At 42.8% G+C, this 16,912-nt stretch overlaps 1 protein-coding gene across 9 annotated transcripts in view; it reads right to left on the bottom strand.

The window, feature by feature from the left end:
- dip2a (DIP2 acetate--CoA ligase A) overlaps positions 1-16,912 on the bottom strand; it is a 92,030-nt gene that overhangs the window by 12,372 nt on the left and 62,746 nt on the right. For 5 of the 9 annotated variants that reach the window (XM_080290894.1, XM_080290896.1, XM_080290895.1 and 2 more), the window contains exons 5-21: positions 16,271-16,540; positions 13,562-13,699; positions 11,160-11,201; positions 7,959-8,078; positions 6,785-6,982; positions 6,509-6,600; positions 5,307-5,417; positions 4,232-4,355; positions 4,039-4,148; positions 3,785-3,887; positions 3,285-3,349; positions 2,732-2,825; positions 2,197-2,316; positions 1,924-2,038; positions 1,301-1,440; positions 767-903; positions 443-523 (exon numbers count right to left, since the gene is read on the bottom strand). In XM_080290894.1, coding sequence (XP_080147020.1) covers positions 443-523; positions 767-903; positions 1,301-1,440; positions 1,924-2,038; positions 2,197-2,316; positions 2,732-2,825; positions 3,285-3,349; positions 3,785-3,887; positions 4,039-4,148; positions 4,232-4,355; positions 5,307-5,417; positions 6,509-6,600; positions 6,785-6,982; positions 7,959-8,078; positions 11,160-11,201; positions 13,562-13,699; positions 16,271-16,540 — 2,060 coding nt within the window. The remainder of the gene's footprint in view (positions 1-442; positions 524-766; positions 904-1,300; positions 1,441-1,923; positions 2,039-2,196; positions 2,317-2,731; positions 2,826-3,284; positions 3,350-3,784; positions 3,888-4,038; positions 4,149-4,231; positions 4,356-5,306; positions 5,418-6,508; positions 6,601-6,784; positions 6,983-7,958; positions 8,079-11,159; positions 11,202-13,561; positions 13,700-16,270; positions 16,541-16,912) is intronic. The other 4 variants (XM_080290898.1, XM_026145867.2, XM_026145869.2 and 1 more) reach the window with 2 other exon arrangements.

Raw genomic sequence — 16,912 nt, 5'->3', positions numbered from 1 at the left:
TGCAACAATTACAGAGATGATTGGTCTTTGCGCATTGACTGGATGGACCCTTTAACTGGGCAATCTAATGTTGCAAATAGTTAGTTTAGTTAGTAAAACATTTGCATATTTGTTACTAAACTCACTGTTGACTAACAACCACTAACACAAACCATTGAGAGTCTTCCTGAGTAATTTAGAAAATCACAAACCAGAGTAGAGGCAACAAGATGGTAAAACTGATAATATTACATGTGGCGCTTCATGCTGATTATTTCTGACAGATATTAATATCTGTTCTATTAAGCAGAAAAACCCATTATCATTATTTTTATTTTTTGCTGCCAGAACGGTCACAGAGGTACTAGAGATCTGAAAGGACAGTTAAAATGTACCTGTGTAAAGCTGTAAGACTGACATTAAATCAAGGGAAGGTTAAAAGGAAATCTAAAGAGGAACTTACTGGCCCTACAAAGCCCAGCAGTGAGGTTCTAGTGAAAGGTCGGCCACTGATCGGGATCCCAGACGGTGTTACAGGGACAGTCTGCAAGAAGATACAACACTATTAAAACCAAACATCAAAACAAACAGATACTGCCTTCGCTTAATAGAAGTCCAATCAGATGATGACTCATTTAATTTTAGTGCTATCAATTAAGAAGATTTTTAGAAATGTGGTGCTATTACACTGCACATATGAAGTGACACTCATGAATAATAAGATTAGGAGAAAAGCGCTGAATCCTTTGTCACACCTGACCACTTACAGAAATAACGAAACACCAACCTCAAAGATGTTCTTGGTCATGCCTGGGAGGCCGTAGTAAGCGACACCGGTGCTGCCTGAGCTCACGCAGATCTCTCCGACCTCGTCTGTCTGACAGAGATAAGGTATTCCCTCGGCTCGCACCACACAGACCAAGGCTGGAAATGCAAAATGGACACAGAAGGATGGGCACAAGGAAGAATGAGTCATAAGGTCAATATTTAAATCGATTCAAAGATCCCGGTTTGCATTAAGCTTTTCAAAAACTTCTATGAAACACTTCAAAAAGTTCAAACAGTAAAATTTGGTAAATAATTTCATTTAAGTTGGATGTGGTGATTTATTGGTGATGCGTTTAAAATGTTGTTTTAAAAGAGGCTTTTAAGGTGAATATTTTGCTACAAGCACTTTTATATGGTTAGATATTTCAGTGTCAGCATGTACACATTTTTTTTTTAAATTTTTGAAAATCACCTTTTTCTCAACCTTCTTCAGAATCAGTATTTTAGTCATTAACATCAGTAAAATGTTAATAATGTGCATGGTATACTGTACCTCCAGGCATGACCTGTCCCACATCCTGCACTGTAAGAACAGAGAGTTTCTCCTCAGTGTCCACACGGATCACCCCATGACTCAGCCCACCCATGGACAGCACCGCCTTCCCGGGAGGAGGAACCCCCATTTCTGGAGGTCTGCGGGACACACAGTCATGCTATTACTTAAGCCATACTATCACTTAAATTCTTCCTTTTCTGCTTACGGCAGTCAGACTGAGCCATCTACTGGTGTAGTACAGTGACAGCAGTACTAACACTTAAAAAGAAGATATGAACTGGTTCTGGAGAAATTTAATGACTCTGTGGCTCCATCACATTTCTTAACTCTTGCATATATTTAAATTTGCATTTCTCTCACTAAAAATAGTGCCAGCTTTTCAACTTGAAGCATTTTCTTGCCTCCCAATCCGTCTGGCATCGTAATCTTCCTCCAAAACTGAGCTTCACAATCAGCAGAAAGCTGTGAGACTCTACAGTCTGCGCTGTGATCAACAGAACAAATCTCCCTTCCTCCCTGCAGGAACCAGCTGATGTTGCAAGCATGGTGTGACATAACAGCAGCACAGAAAGCCAAAGAGGCTGCTTTTGTTCTCGTCAGGTGCAGTAACGGAAGCGCACCTGCGGATGGCGACAGTCATTGCTTCTGAAGAGCTGGCACATGGACAGATCACCTCAGGTCGCAGCCCACGTGACTGAAACACGTTGAGGAAGGCATCGCAGGAGGATATCGACCCTGGGGTAACACACACACACGCGCGCGCGCACACACACACACACACACACACACACACACACACAGAGCACCAGGCAGACAAACAAAGCAAATCAATAATAATTTCTTGGGACTCCAGGGTGTTGTTTTATTAAATGAGCCTCTGCAGATGGACTCACATGGGTTAGCTCCGTCAGCAACGATAAGCATTCGCAGTGAGCTCAGGCTGATGTCTCTCTGGTCTCTCTGGGCCAGCAGAGACCAGTGCATGTCCCTCGACTTCACCACTGCTACCCGAGCTGCACGGGGGACACAAAGACAAAAGCAATGACCGACACAATCATGACCTCTGTGGTCCAGTTTGACGAGATCATAAAACCAGACAGCAAGGAGCGACGCAAGCTGACTCAGTCGCCAACAGATGATTGAGCAGAGCTGTGGATCAGTTTTATTCAGGGCACACAACCCCAGAAATCAATAGGTCCAACAAATGATCTCTTTAATCCATCCACTCGTGTCAAACGTGCACTGAGAATCAAAACAGTAACAAGCAGGAATAAAATCTGGTCTTCTTAACAATAAAACACCTGAAGTGTATCTTCCCTAAGGTAGCTTCTTGTGAAAAGTGTGCTCTGTCCTCGTTTTCCGAATTAAACAGCAACAAAAAAAGATCTAAATTCCTTACTAACCCTAAATAGATGGACTGGCCCTTACCTTTATATGTGTGAACCTTCATTATCCAAGACAGAGGGTTGACTTTCATCAGGGAGTAGGGAATGCTGATCACATGCATCCGATTCATGACGCTCTGCCAGGAGAGCAGTAAGCATTGAGATGAGCTCCAATATATGCCAGAAATGCATCACAACTAAATGAGGTCACTGTAAACACGCTGCAGGTTATGATTTTATCTGCCAAGAGTACAAAAATAAGCCTGTTTATACACGTAACAACAAATCACGTATGACCTAAGGCACCGGGAATTCTCATGCATGTTTGAAAGCAGTCAATCAAAGCTGGGATGTCTGTGTCAGTGGAAGCAGCTTTATTTTTCACAGGTTTGAAACTCCTCAGTGGTTAGATAAGATGCTTTTTCCCCCCCATCAGGACTTCATTAGTTTGAATGCATTTACATACTGATAAAGGCCTCAGTGGGAAGCCGGTTAGATAAGTTTCAGTTTTTATCTGCAAACTGAGCTCAGATCTCCTCCATTTCTCATTATATAAGCGCCCCATTAGCTCTACTAGAGGTCTGGAGACTACTTACAGTGAGAACACCGTGCCATAATCCTGCTTCTCTCTTGAAGTCCAGGACGTTGGTTATCGTCTCACCTACAAATAAAAAAAAGGAGAATTTTTCAAGGTTAGGAGCACAACACAGTTACATAAGTTTCTGTAATTCTGACTGTAGCAGCAGTGGTTTGAGTAAGCCAAATTAAGTTACAGAAACAGATCCGGAGAGTCTCTGGGGGTTGCTGGTGCTGTTTGCAGTTACTCAGAACAAAAGTAGGACACTAGAAGAAAGGAGCTACTTTATGTTCTCTTTCTTTTTAAGCAGACCTGACCCAGGTATGATGGAAGGAACGCAACCAACTGAGCAGCTGCATTTATCAAATGAGACTGTATTTACACCTAAAAGTGTCTCAGAGCATTTCTCCTGCCAGCACCAACTGAACTTTCTCCATGTCGGAAGAAGTGATAAATGATGGAGGGAAAAATTGCAGAAACAAAGTATGACCAAAAAAGTAAATTAAGATTCCTCCTCACCTTCAGTGTAGCCACAGGCCTGCGTGAGGGCATGACAGTGAGCCAGCATGGCTGAATGGGACACTGTGATTCCCATGGTGCTTCCTTCTTTGCTGGTTTTATACTAGATGTAAGAAGCATAAAGGGGAAAAAAACAGTTTCATTAGGAAGAAAAAGGATCTGGTAAAAACAAAAACTGCCTAATAAGTTGAATAAGTAAAAAACAAATCCAGTAAAAACCATCGCGTCACATCCTTTGATTAAACCCCACTTACTTCTATGTAGGCAATGTCGTTACTGGCTTCCCGTATTGGAGGGTGCCAGTCTTTTGGAGGCTTCACAACATGTTTTCCATCTGTCACAAACCACAGCAACCGCGGCCAGCCTGCAGAGACAGAGACATGAAGTCATCTCAAACCAAATGAAACTATGCACACACATTCACAATGAAAACAAAACAGGCTGTACCTTTGAAAGTGGCAACCTCCCCTGTTTGTGCTTTGGGCAGGCCTTTCTGACAGGCGTCAGTGGTCAGTGCCAACGTGACGCCGCAGCTGCCCAACAGAAAGCCGATCTGTTGACTTCCCGCATCCTGGGGGAGCAAAGAGAGTATCTGTCACACACAACGATCAACTACTAAAAACAGAAAAATTCAAAATAACTTTGAGAAAGGATGCGCCGAGGGAATGTGGGAATTGCTAATGGAGTGAAAACAAGGCAATGACAAGAAGAAGAAGAAGAAAACAAAGAAGAAGAAGAAACCTCAGAGCATCACAGCAGCATCAAAGCAGCAGCAGGTGAGCAAGCAGAGTGACGGCCAGTCACTATTAAAAACTCTACTGCTGTGCATCAAAGCCAGACTGTAGCAGGAATGAAACCCGAGATCTGACACACGCTCGCTCCTATTTGATTGGCTGTGCAAATGAGCTTATAGCTAAACTCGTGCTGTGCAAAGTGCGCTGCTCAGAAAAGCAAAAAAAAAAAAAGGTGGGAGACTCAAGATGGGTGGGGAGAGGCGGAAAGAAAGAAGAGGAGGGTAATAGGGATAAAGAGAGGGACACAACGAGAGGACGAGGAATGATAGGAGCTGACAGAGTGAGCAAATGAGCGTCTGACTCCTGAGAACAGTTGGCCTGTGATCTATTTTGACTAGAATAACACATCATTTCACCTCACTCAAATCTCATTAATTACAGCACAGAGTCTGCCAACAGCATGCTTATAAAGGGCAATCACGAACAGGCATTAATATTCAGGCTGTGCAACTAATATGGATAAATTTAGATCGGCTTGAGCTGATCGATGCTCTGGGAACCGCAAAACATCATAAGCTAATACTCTGCATTTAAACATTTAAGAGATCAGATTTACAAAGATGTGATTTAGCGTAAGGAACATCAAAGAGAGTGAAGATTAGCACTGAATCAAAAACTGCATCTGACTTAAGTACGTCTCTCATGTAAACACATTGAGGTCAGATGTCCAGTAGGGGTCAGTAAAACGTCAAAAATCACACATTCCCAGGAGACCCTCATTGCTTTACCTTTCTGGTCAGCGGCACTTCAATAGGTACAGGTACGAGCTCCGCCAGGAGACAGCCGTAGAAGGCCACCATGAACATCACCGGATCATTGTTGGGGAAAACAAGTGCAACCTGCAGGTGTGTTCAAGACATGGTTACAATACACCAACATTACTGTTTTAATGGACAGTATTGTGGACTGACGGTGACACTAAACATGTCATACAAATAATAAAGCTTTAAAGTTTAAGAAATCATTGCTTTCTACCAGAGAGTTAGTTGACAACTCTAGCTTCACAACAATAATATTTATATTTTCAATAAATCCTTGGTTTTAGTCAACAGTCAGTTATTCTATCTTGGCTTGGGTCTGTTTTCTGTTCACTGTAGCCCCCATTAAACGTGAAGCTGCCGTTTTTGCATCAGACAAAAATCACACATGCACCATCTCGCACCAAAACAAACAGGCTTCTCAGCCAGCCTCCCCCATCTTTTTTGATTATTTTAGACAAGAAAAAAAGTCCAGCCACAACGATTAACCCAAGCAAGTCAACTAGACCCAAGCCGAGCCGTTTTTGCAGCTTTCCTCTGCTCAGGGTGAAACTGAAAGCAGAGGAGCAGAGGAGAGCCGCAAAACAACTTTAGAGACCCTGAAAATGAGATGAAATTAAATGTCTACACATAAATTAGGTTTTTAAACTTTACAGTTATGAACTGTGCCAGACTGGGCTCGCTCATTTCACTTTTACGTTCCCAGTCAAAGATTTCAAGGTAATAATGTAGATACAGACTTGGCTTAACACAAACATGTGAGGAATGGGACTTTCCTCTCTGCTAAGAAGTAAGGAAGCAGTCCATTAATTATTTCATAGGAAAAAAAAATATTGTTTTCTGCTATATTAATGTTCCAAATTCAAATAGAATATTAAAGCTTTTAAGTGGATCTAAAACAACAAAAGTAAACGCAAATTAGAGAGCTGGTCACTTTTTCATCTAGCAGGAAAAGGCAGTAACTATATTTCCCAAAAGGTTCCTACTGTATGTAGGAATACTTTCAGCCCCCTGTTTTGTTTTGTTTTATTTTATTTTCTCACGTCATTGAATTTATTTGGTGATTAATTCCATGTTGAATATTTGTAATAGTGCTGATTGATTGAGTGAAATGCCAAAAAATGTAACACATTCAATCGCCACCGAACACACTGTAATATATCATGACTTACTCTGTCTCCAGGCACGAGCAGAGGCTCATTTCTGCTGCTCAGCTTATTAAGAAGCGTATAGGCCAGTTTCTGACTGCGGGTCCACAGTTTACCTGCAGAGGTTAACACACATTGTCAACGAGTGCCTTTGATTTAACTATTCTAACCTGCAAAACAACATTTAAACAGCAGAATACATCATGTCTGTTTTTCAAAGACACAGTGGATGAAAAGAGGTGCTATTCTTTTCCATCTGAATTGTCATTTCTGGGCCAACATCCACAGGCTAACACCTACCATAGGTGAGTGTGTAGACGGGCTTGCCAGCATTGTCGAGTGCTGTCAGGCAGGGGCTCTTGGGCTGAGTGGTTCCCCACCTTTGTAGGGCTGCTGGCAAGGAGGGAGGCCAGTTGGTCACCACCCCAAGAGGCTCCCCTTCCAGGGGACACATCTGCTGGCCTTCTGGCTTTGGCTGGTTGGGATCTGGCTGCTGGACTGAAAACATGAAGAAGATGAATTGGACATCTTTAAGACTTTGATTCGAATTGAGTGTAATATAAGCTCCTGAGCTGCTTGATAAAGAAGACCGGCTAGTCTGCAAAGAAATGGTAAATATGTAAATTAAACAACACTTGTAAGGAGGACAGGGGAGGAAAAAAAGAGTGTGAGAAAAAAAAGACAATGAGGAAGGTGTGATGGAAAAGGAAAAGCTGGAGGATATACAGTGAGCTGTGTTCTGTCCTCATGAGTCTAAGCTGCCTATTATTCCTACTTGTGAGAAACTCGAAGCTGCTGCTTACTGGAAATCAGTCTCACCTCGCTCCTTCTTTAAGTACTCTATTGACTTCTGGATTTGACTTCCATCTCTTCATCTCTATTCTTACCTTCAGACTCTCTGAGCAGTAGAGTTCAGACCTGTTTAAAGAAGCAGGTAAGCCATATCTCTGCCAAATATAACATCTTTATCAGTGTTTGGATCCTACCTCTGAGTGTGTTTTTCTGCTCACACTGAAGCTTGCCATACCACAAGGAGAAGCTTTACAGTTACCTGCTGATGCACTGCTATTCCCGCAGCATTTTCATTCACTCAGTGTTTATTCAGAGTGGCAGAGTACCACCCAGACCCACCGATGGGTTTGGTTGGAATGGAGGAAATGGTTAGGAAGGGCTGGTCCAGTCCGTGTGCACTTCCCTAAAAAATTCCCTTTCAACACCTGGTGGTCTTCGGGGCCAAAATAACCACCACTGAGCTAAAACCGTGCCTTGGTGGTTTACTTGTGGGACCTGGCAAGGTCACAGTCACATTTTTATCTCAGCCACAACAAGAATTAGACAGATCACTATTATTAGAGCTGGAAAACCAACGCGATGTGAGCATCACATTCGAAAGAGTAGGAGTGTGAAAGAGTTTCTCTTCACGAAGATTTATTGATTCAGCAGAATCACTGTAATTACATTCAGGTGGGCTTACCATCCAAAAGCTCCTCAAAGTCGTCAACAAAGAACTCGCGCAACGGTGGACGCTTTGGTCTCTTCAGTGTATTGAGCAGCTGCTGGATTTTGTTGGAGACGCGACTGTTGACTGGAACACCTATAAAATGAGTTTTATGGAGATGAAAAGACAAAAAAAAGGTTGGGAGGACATAAACATGACAAGAAAAAAAAAACATGTAGAGAAATACAGACGGGAAAAAGTGGAGATAATTGTGATGGCGCAGGTGGGACGTGGGCATGTGCAGACAGATTGATTGAGAGATTGATGGAGGACGGGGGTGGATAAGGGAGGGACAGATAAGGAAAGAAAAGGAGACAAGGTCAGTGTGTTTTTCTAATGAGGCACAGAGGACAACCAGCTGTCAGTCACACTGTGGCAGGACAACAAAGCAGTGGAGCACGAGGTCCTGCGCTGTACAGTCACCTTAAAGACATAGTGTTTTAGTAGGAAGTCTCAGGAATCACTGCGAGACCTCAAAGGCTAAGAAAAAAGGAAATCAGGAAACGAGGAGCCGCCTCGCCTGCTGCCTAGCAACAAAGATGTACTCGCTGCAGAAAATGATTCATGAGGTGTCTCAAAAGGTGCCTGTTTCATGCTATAAAATATAGACAGTGAGAGGCTAAAATCACCTAACCCCGACTTAAATCAGAACACAGATAAATGGTCTGACATGCATGTTACACTTTAAAATGAACCCTTAAATCTTTTTTTTTTTATATAAAAACTGAGCCAGATCATAAAAGGAGAGAAAACAAGACAAACAAAACAACAAACAAAATAATAGACTCCGAATGAAACTTGCGTTGTGCCGTTAGAGTCATGTTTGAGGTGAGGTTCAGTCTATAAACATCATCAGACATTATTTTTACCCGATAAATATACAGTTAGCTTTAAAAGGGGGGCAGCTGTGTTCGACAACCCAGACAGCCACGGGAGCTAAAGGCCACAGCTGCACACAGCTTGCCTGATTTATCTTACTATAATAAGCCTAGCTCAGACAGACCCTGCCTCCTCATGCAGGGACAGATGTACCAGGGATCGACCCTGTGGGGGTCAGTGCAGCACCTGATGGACCAATTAGACAGCAGCCCCTAACATCCTGGCTCTGAACTCCCCCACCCACCTCATCATGAGGCTTGATCGCTCATATCTGGACCAACCAGGACCCGTCTGTGATGATGACGATAATTAATGTGTTCATGATCTTATAATGAATGCATTTACAGCCATAAATTGCTGTAGTAATCTCTGGCTCTTCCTTAATGTGGGACAAAATGTTACACCACGTCTTTACAGTAAACAATAACAGAGTTATAGGATCGGGCTAGTATTAGTCCATCTTTTTCCTATTGTTAACAAATCCCAGCCAAAAATTGTCTCTGGGGCCCAGTCTTGCTGAGCACTTTAAACATAAAAATGCGTCATAAAAACACGGTCCTGTTTTTTAAAAACATTCAATTTCCTGTGTCAGCTGGGCACTGCAGCTTTTAGGATTTTCTATTCAGACATTTATATTTGCAAAGGTGTGTTTATAGTGACTATCTCCAGCCATGGATTTAGGCAGGATGGTGTACAGTATGTGAAACTGGCTCAAAATAACCCACAGTGACTCATAATGAGGGAACATGTTGCCCACTGCAACAGCATGGTTCACTTGATGCATTTGTCATTGTTTCTGGATGATAATGGAGGTCGGCGGGATAAAAATAAGCCTTATCAGGCTACGGATACAATAAACACCTGTTCGTAATAATAACTTACTGTTGCTTTTGGTCTTTTGATAGGATAAAGCGATGTGGAAAAGAAAGTTTGCATAGGGCTCTGTGCAGTGCTGTGAAAACTAACTATGGAGCATGACTCATCAGCTTGTAGAACCACATTTAGCAGCAATAACTTGAAGTAATAATTTTCTGTATGACTTTATCAGTCTCTCACATCGTTTTGAAGGTATTTTTGGCTGCTCTTCTTTATAACATTGCTTTAATTTCATTGAGGTTTGCCTCAATTCATTTATGCACAGCTCTGTTAGGTCTCGCGACATCATTTCAGCCAGCTTGAGGTTTGGACTTTGACTGGGTCATTGCAACACCTTGAGCATTTTCTTGTCTCTAATTCAGCCATTCTGTTTTCTGCTGTGGTTGGTATCACAGTCCTGTTGTATAACCTAATTTCAGCAGAGCTTTATCGGTCAGATATGACCTTGATGTACAGACGAGTTCATGGCTATCTTAATGACTGCAACGTCCCCAGGTCCTTTAGCCCAGATCATTGACAGATGGTCTGAGGTGTTTGTGTTGAGATGCTGTATAACACTTCCTAGACTGATGGACAGCAAGAGCTGTTTCTTTAAGATCACTGCTTCTTGTCTTTGTTCATTGTCACCATGTTAACAAACCTGAATGCCCCAGACCAGCAAACTGCCAAAACTTGTGCTTTTAAGAGTTATTAGATTAACTGCTACCTACCCTTTTAATTCCTATGGAAGTTGTAATGGTTTACTTTTCACAGTACTGCACAAAATTCTGTAAGAAATTAATTTTTTAAACGATTGCAAGCTGAAAACAGCGCGAAAATACTGAATTTGTATCGGCAAAATTTGTGCATAAAACACCAACACACACAGTGTCAGTATCCAAGTACAGATGGAGCCAAAGCTACTGCGTGACTTGTTTTTTCTTTACACACATCTATGTGTCAAAAAAAATGCCAGCAGTCCTAGAGAGCTGCCATCAAAGAAGTCACTGCGTGGCTGCGGGCTAGCCGTCAAAGAAGAAGTGAGAAACAGACTGACAGTTGTTTTCAGTTTGAGATAAGAAAACAGTCTGTCAACATAGTAATTAGTCGCAAGGCCAAACGAAGAGTTACACCTCTGCTTAAACGCACTCACTTTCTAAAGACATTCAGGTTAGACGTTGCCTGAAGATGCTATAAACGGTAGAGCACTTGCAACATACTCAGCTATACAAACACAAACACACTCACATGCACACTGTATCACTGAATTCACTGTAGCTGTGCATATTTTTTTTATAACACACAAGATTTGGACAAGTGTCACAGTAAACCTGACAGTGGAGGTGAGAGGCAGAGATGCAAAGACACACAAATACAAACGCACATACAGCAGAGTGCACATACAGCAGGCTGCCATAGAGCTGAAGGAGCAGTTATAAATACCATCAATTAAACTGAGGGATCCTTCACCTCTCCACTCACATCCTAGAGGAGAGACACATCAGGATGTCAATGAAGCGCTCCTGTGAACTTTCTGGATGACGGGGGATTTATATGTCTGCACTGAATCATAAAACCACAGAACCCTTCTGAAAACCTTCGCCGTAACCCGAGGTGCACCTCCCCGAGGATGTAACTATGCATCGTGTTGACGCAACCCGCAACTAATGTGATTGGCCTGATCAGTGAGAGAATAACAATCATTGCCTCACTATAAGGACTCACAGATGTCAGCAGATTGCTGGAAGGAGTTTCCACAAAGTACTGGACTTTGTGTGAGGGAATGTAAGAAGAAGTGGGAAAAACCTGAGGGGCAAATATGTTTGCGTGGGGAGCAAGGAAGGAAAAGAGTGCCAGCATTTTATTTGTTTCCATTTTGGCTGGCATCTAAAAAAAAAAAAAACACAACATAGGCTCTAGAAAGATTCGTGCAAAAGTCAAAATCGGCCGTGAGCGTGAATGTGTGAGAAATCTACAGCTGCCACAGGCAAGTGAGAGTGGGATTATAATGGAATCACACTGTTGTTTTACCACTTTCACCATGTTTAGTAATCAGCATAGGAAAACCTGCAGTTTAGATCCATAGATTTAACCACTACTTCCTGCTTTTGTGTCAGCTAGGTTGTTTAGTATTTAAGAATCCAGAGCACGGGTGGCAGGGAGATTATAGGCTCTCTGCTCAAGGTGTCCTCCGGTTTTCAAGCTGCCTGATTATTAACAAACTGAATGAATGAAGATGAACTCAGACAAAGAAAGTGGAGCAGATTTAATGAACCAGTCAACCTCATTGTCATCTGTAGCAAGATGCTGGTTTTCTTTCATAGGTCTCAAGTAATCTCAACTCATACAAAAAATAAAACACTGTCATATATGATGGAGATGTTTGGAAAATAGGCATTCAGGTCACTCACTCTGTTTCTTAGTAGTAAAATACAGTATAATGTATGATGATGCAGCACAGAGCACCTGACATTATGAAGAAAACAGATACTGGTATATAACCATTATGCCTTAAATGTAAATTGGTGACTGGGAAATATATGCATTGTTTCTAGAGTGGTCCATGTTCTGGTCCTACATAACTAAGGATACTTTCACAATATTAAACACACATTAAAAGTAAAGGCCCAGTCATGTGACAAACCGACCTATATGGGGCGTACCCTGCCTTTCACCCTATAACAGCTTGGATCGTCTCCAGCCCTAACGCAACTCTAAACTCAATAACCTGTTAAGATAATGGAAAAAAAGTTTTGTAAGGTTCAAAGACTATTGTGGACGCCACCTAAAATGGAATCACACTAGAAGATGTATATGTAAGTGGATTTACGAAAAACCTCTGCCTGTAACTCAGCGGTTTAGGAAAGTGTTCAGGGTTCTTCCAACGGCGAGACTCTCTGCCAAGTTAAAGGTGAACTGACAACTTTTTGGATATATGGGCCTCTTATAGACCGCTAAATGATGTCATGCTAAAGGGAAAAGGACTTGTTGGGTTAGAAATTTGAAGGAGACGGTGGGTGATAACAAGCGTAAGCACACAGCAGTTATAGGGAATGAGTGTGTCCTCCCTTACGGCAATTTGATAAACCAAAACATATTTTATGGTTGGGTAAATGAAACCCTGCTTACATTTTACTCCAATTCTGCTAATTTTCCTATAAGAGAAAGCCAAAACTTCTTTAGGACACCAAATTTGTTTTTATATGGAATAAAAACCACACTCCCTCACCCACCTCCCTTCTTTTCTTCTTAGCTCAGGCTGTAATTAATGTGCTCAACTGTGTTTTTTTTTTTTTAAACCTACCTTAAAATGAGGTGGAACATGACCTGTTAACACTGTATTTACTGTATTTGTATGTACCTATCCTCTGCAGCATCCACTGCCCCATGCTGGTAGCAGTACTGAAGCCATACAAGCAAAGGCACGGTTTGAATGACGAATAATGTTTGGAGGCTATTTTATGCACAGATCCACCAACAACATGGCAAAAACTGAGCGCAAAACCGAGCACCTAATGATCCGTTTTATGTCATGACTCAAATATTTGTTTGCCGCAGAGAAGCGAGACCATGATGCTGTGTAAATCTTTACTGTCTCAGTGTTTCTGTTAGTTAACAGAACCAAACATTACGGCAGGAACGTGATGGATTTTTCAGGGAGGGTGGGGGGTGGAGAGGTGCACCGTTACCGTGGCAACATGAGCAGGTCAGTCAGTAGCTTTTGCCAGTCACGTTGGCAGACTGACTAAGGAGAAGACAGAGGGACAAACAGCAGGGGAGAAGGAAAACGGGAGTTGACTTTGCGTGTATATGTGTGTGTGAGTGTGAGTGGGCAGGAAACTCACCATCTGCGGTCTCCATGACGCTGGTGTGGTGGTTGAAGCCGCGGGAAACGCCTCGCACCGAGGCCACATGGGGCCGCTCTGCGTGATGCGAGGAGCGCTCCGACAGCCCCGTCACGTCAGGGGGCGCTGAGTGGTTATCTGTGATGAGTGGGGGTGTCGGGGGTTAAAAGGTCAAATTTAAGGCCAACTGTGCGTGCTCGCAACTTATATAAAGATCTAAGGCATGGATTAGCAAACAATATGATTTGCCTGGTATTCTCTGAGCCGAAGCAAAGACTGTATTTCAGCTTTTCACCTTCCCTCAACACCACACATAAAAGTCTGTACCCAAGATGTCTTACACTATGTTACAGACCAACTGATGTCCAGACACTAAGAGTGCAAAGTTGCTCTCTTAATGTTAGATAGAAAGCACTCAGACATAGAAAAAGGTGCTTGTGTGAATGAAAGAGTATATAGGAAGCAGTCCATTTACGTCTGTGAAGGTTCTCAGTCATCCAGGTCATCGTAGTCAAAGGAGCTTGCAAAGAAAAGCGTCTGGACTTCTTTAAGTTACTTGAAGACGTTTCACCTCTCATCCGAGAAGCTTCTTCAGTTCTAAGGTCAAATGGTGGAGAGTCCCAGATATAAACCTAGTGGGGGTATCCCCCCACAGAGGGACAAAAGGACCCCCTGATGATCCTCTAATCGCCTGAGCCAAGGTGTGAAACTGGGTGTAGGTCCCAATCAGCCAGAGTTTCGGGTGAGTTCATTGTGAAACCTGGCCCCACCTTATCATGCGAATTCCTGAGGTCAGATGGCCCAGGATGTGAGTGGGCGTTAAGGCGTCTGGGGAGGGAACTCAAAACTGGATTATAGATGGCAGAGAGTTGGTGTCGTAAACCACCGCCTCTGTTCAAAGATGGTCGCTCACAGTGGACATAGATGGCTTCTTTCACCAACTCTCTGCCATCTATATTCCAGTTTTGAGTTCCCTCCCCAGACGCCTTAACGCCCACTCACATCCTGGGCCATCTGACCTCAGGAATTCGCATGATAAGGTGGGGCCAGGTTTCACAATGAACTCACCCGAAACTCTGGCTGATTGGGACCCACACCCAGTTTCACACCTTGGCTCAGGCGATTAGAGGATCATCAGGGGGTCCTTTTGTCCCTCTGTGGGGGGAAACTTCCACTAGGTTTATATCTGGGACTCTCCATTTGACCTTAGAACTGAAGAAGCTTCTCGGATGAGAGGTAAAACGTCTTCAAGTAACTTAAAGAAGTCCAGACGCTTTTCTTTGCAAGCTCCTTTGACCAGTCCATTTACCATTAACGTCTGTGACAGGATCAGCTGTTCTGTTTTAAGTGTGTCATGAGAACTGGAGTTTACAGTCTAACATTGGAGTTGGATCCAAAACAGATACCTTGTTGCAGAGCCAAGCCATATTTTTGACAGGTGTCATAACTAATTATCAGATCACATTACTAGAAAGAATTTTGGGTAATTTCCAAGGTCTGAAAATTATGGAAAACAGTGTTTATGGGGAGCATCTGCCAATCGCAGTAACCCTGCTCATAACAGCTGATGTCAGTGGTTCCAACTTTTGGGATGAGCACTTGTGCATATTTTTTTCTTATGCAAATGTATGGAAGTGGTTTTCAAAGAGATTTAAAAAAAACTCCACATTGAGAACTGGTGTTCCTTTAACTACATATAGTATTTTTAGTGTCTCCTGTTGAAGTGGATGACAGAATCAATGTCTGAGGGGCAGAGGAACAAGGCAATATGGGAGATTTATTTACAGCTTCATTCAGCACAAGTCGCTGCTGCTGTTTTATGACAGCAGCCTTGAGGGGAAACGAGCTAGTGAAAAAATAAAACCAGGCAGCTCCATCCTAATAGGATATCGCCTTACCAGCAACACATGCACACACATGTACGCACACATACAAACGTGCACACAAGTAAGCAAGACACCATCTTACATTGCAGCTGCAGCGAGACTAATGGTGATAAATCCACCAAATCTCATTAACTAGCCCGTGACACTCACGTGGCAACATGGAACAAGCGGTTTTGACAGATATGTGGCTGAGAGCTTCTCCACATGATCGAATGACAGTGAGATGGCAGACGAGGATGGCTAACTAGAAAGACGGGAATTAAAACTCAGTCGTTGGGTCCCTTTTGTCTTGTCATCATCGAGTGCTTTTTTGTATCTAGAGGGAGAGAAGGCTTCAGAAAGCAATCGATGTGTAGGACAGTGCTGTCTATCTGTGATTAAACAGTCTGCGGTACATAACACAGGTTAAGATGTCACCTTTGATATGATGACAAATCTGACTTGGAAGCAGTTATCGTATCTACCATATATTCTGCCGAATTTAACAAAATGAGGATAATGGAAAAAGCATAAAACTCAGTCTTCGACTCCCTAAATTGTTTGTATGTACATATATAAAACCTATCTGCATAAAGAACAAAGAATTTCAACGCAGACAGCTAAGAAGGCAGGTCTCCATTTATAAATTCCTGTTTGAACTGAACTGAAATGCAATCGAAACAGAAAAACCATTTATAATGGCTTTCTTGCTTGGCTTAAACACATCATCTCAATCTAGAATGAAGGAATGAAGGAGGTCAAACTAAATCATGAAATGCAATACTGACCAACTAAAAACTGCAACAGCTAAAAGTATCTGAAACTGTGTGCGTGCGTCACTGACCTAGATGGGTGTGTGCCATAAGGTCTGCCAGAGCGGTGGCTGCGGCATTGACGTTCAGGGCTGCGTGGGCAGTGGTGTTGGTGGTGGTGACGGATCTCCCTCCCGGGTGGGATGAAGTGGATGACGCGGAGGATGAGGTGGACGAACCCTGGATGACACGGTTAAACCAGTGCTCAACAGCTGGGTGGCTGTGGCCCTGGTAGGGCGTGGAGGTGGTCAGACGTCCGTGTCGGCGCAGCGAGCCCTCGTCTTCTGACGCTGAGGAGGTGTCTGTGTTTGACAGGTCAAGACAGGGCAGCGTCATAACAGAGGACAAAGAACATGGGGCTGTCTACAGTGTCACCAGGAAAAACAATCAAGATGGGAAAACCTGGAACACTTGCGCAGGGTTTAGATGATATGCAGATGACACTTTATTCTACTTATACATACTGATAGAGTACATATAAGCCAGGGGATGGGTAGGATGACTTTAATGGGGATGGAAGTTAATTCGGCTGAGAGATGCTTGTTTTTAAATCTCTCATGGCTTCACTACTATGTTTTTAATATTTGCCTGTAAGCAGCCACACTGCAACGACATGTGCAATATATATGTATAAAACTGCAACACATGTATCAAGGGAGAGACTGGGTGTTGCA

The sequence above is a fragment of the Astatotilapia calliptera genome, chromosome 16, assembly GCF_964374335.1.
Source record: "Astatotilapia calliptera chromosome 16, fAstCal68.1, whole genome shotgun sequence".
NCBI classification, from domain to species: Eukaryota; Metazoa; Chordata; class Actinopteri; order Cichliformes; family Cichlidae; genus Astatotilapia; species Astatotilapia calliptera.
The sequence above is the reverse complement of the archived record's forward strand: the minus strand, read 5'-3'. Positions and strand labels throughout refer to the sequence as shown.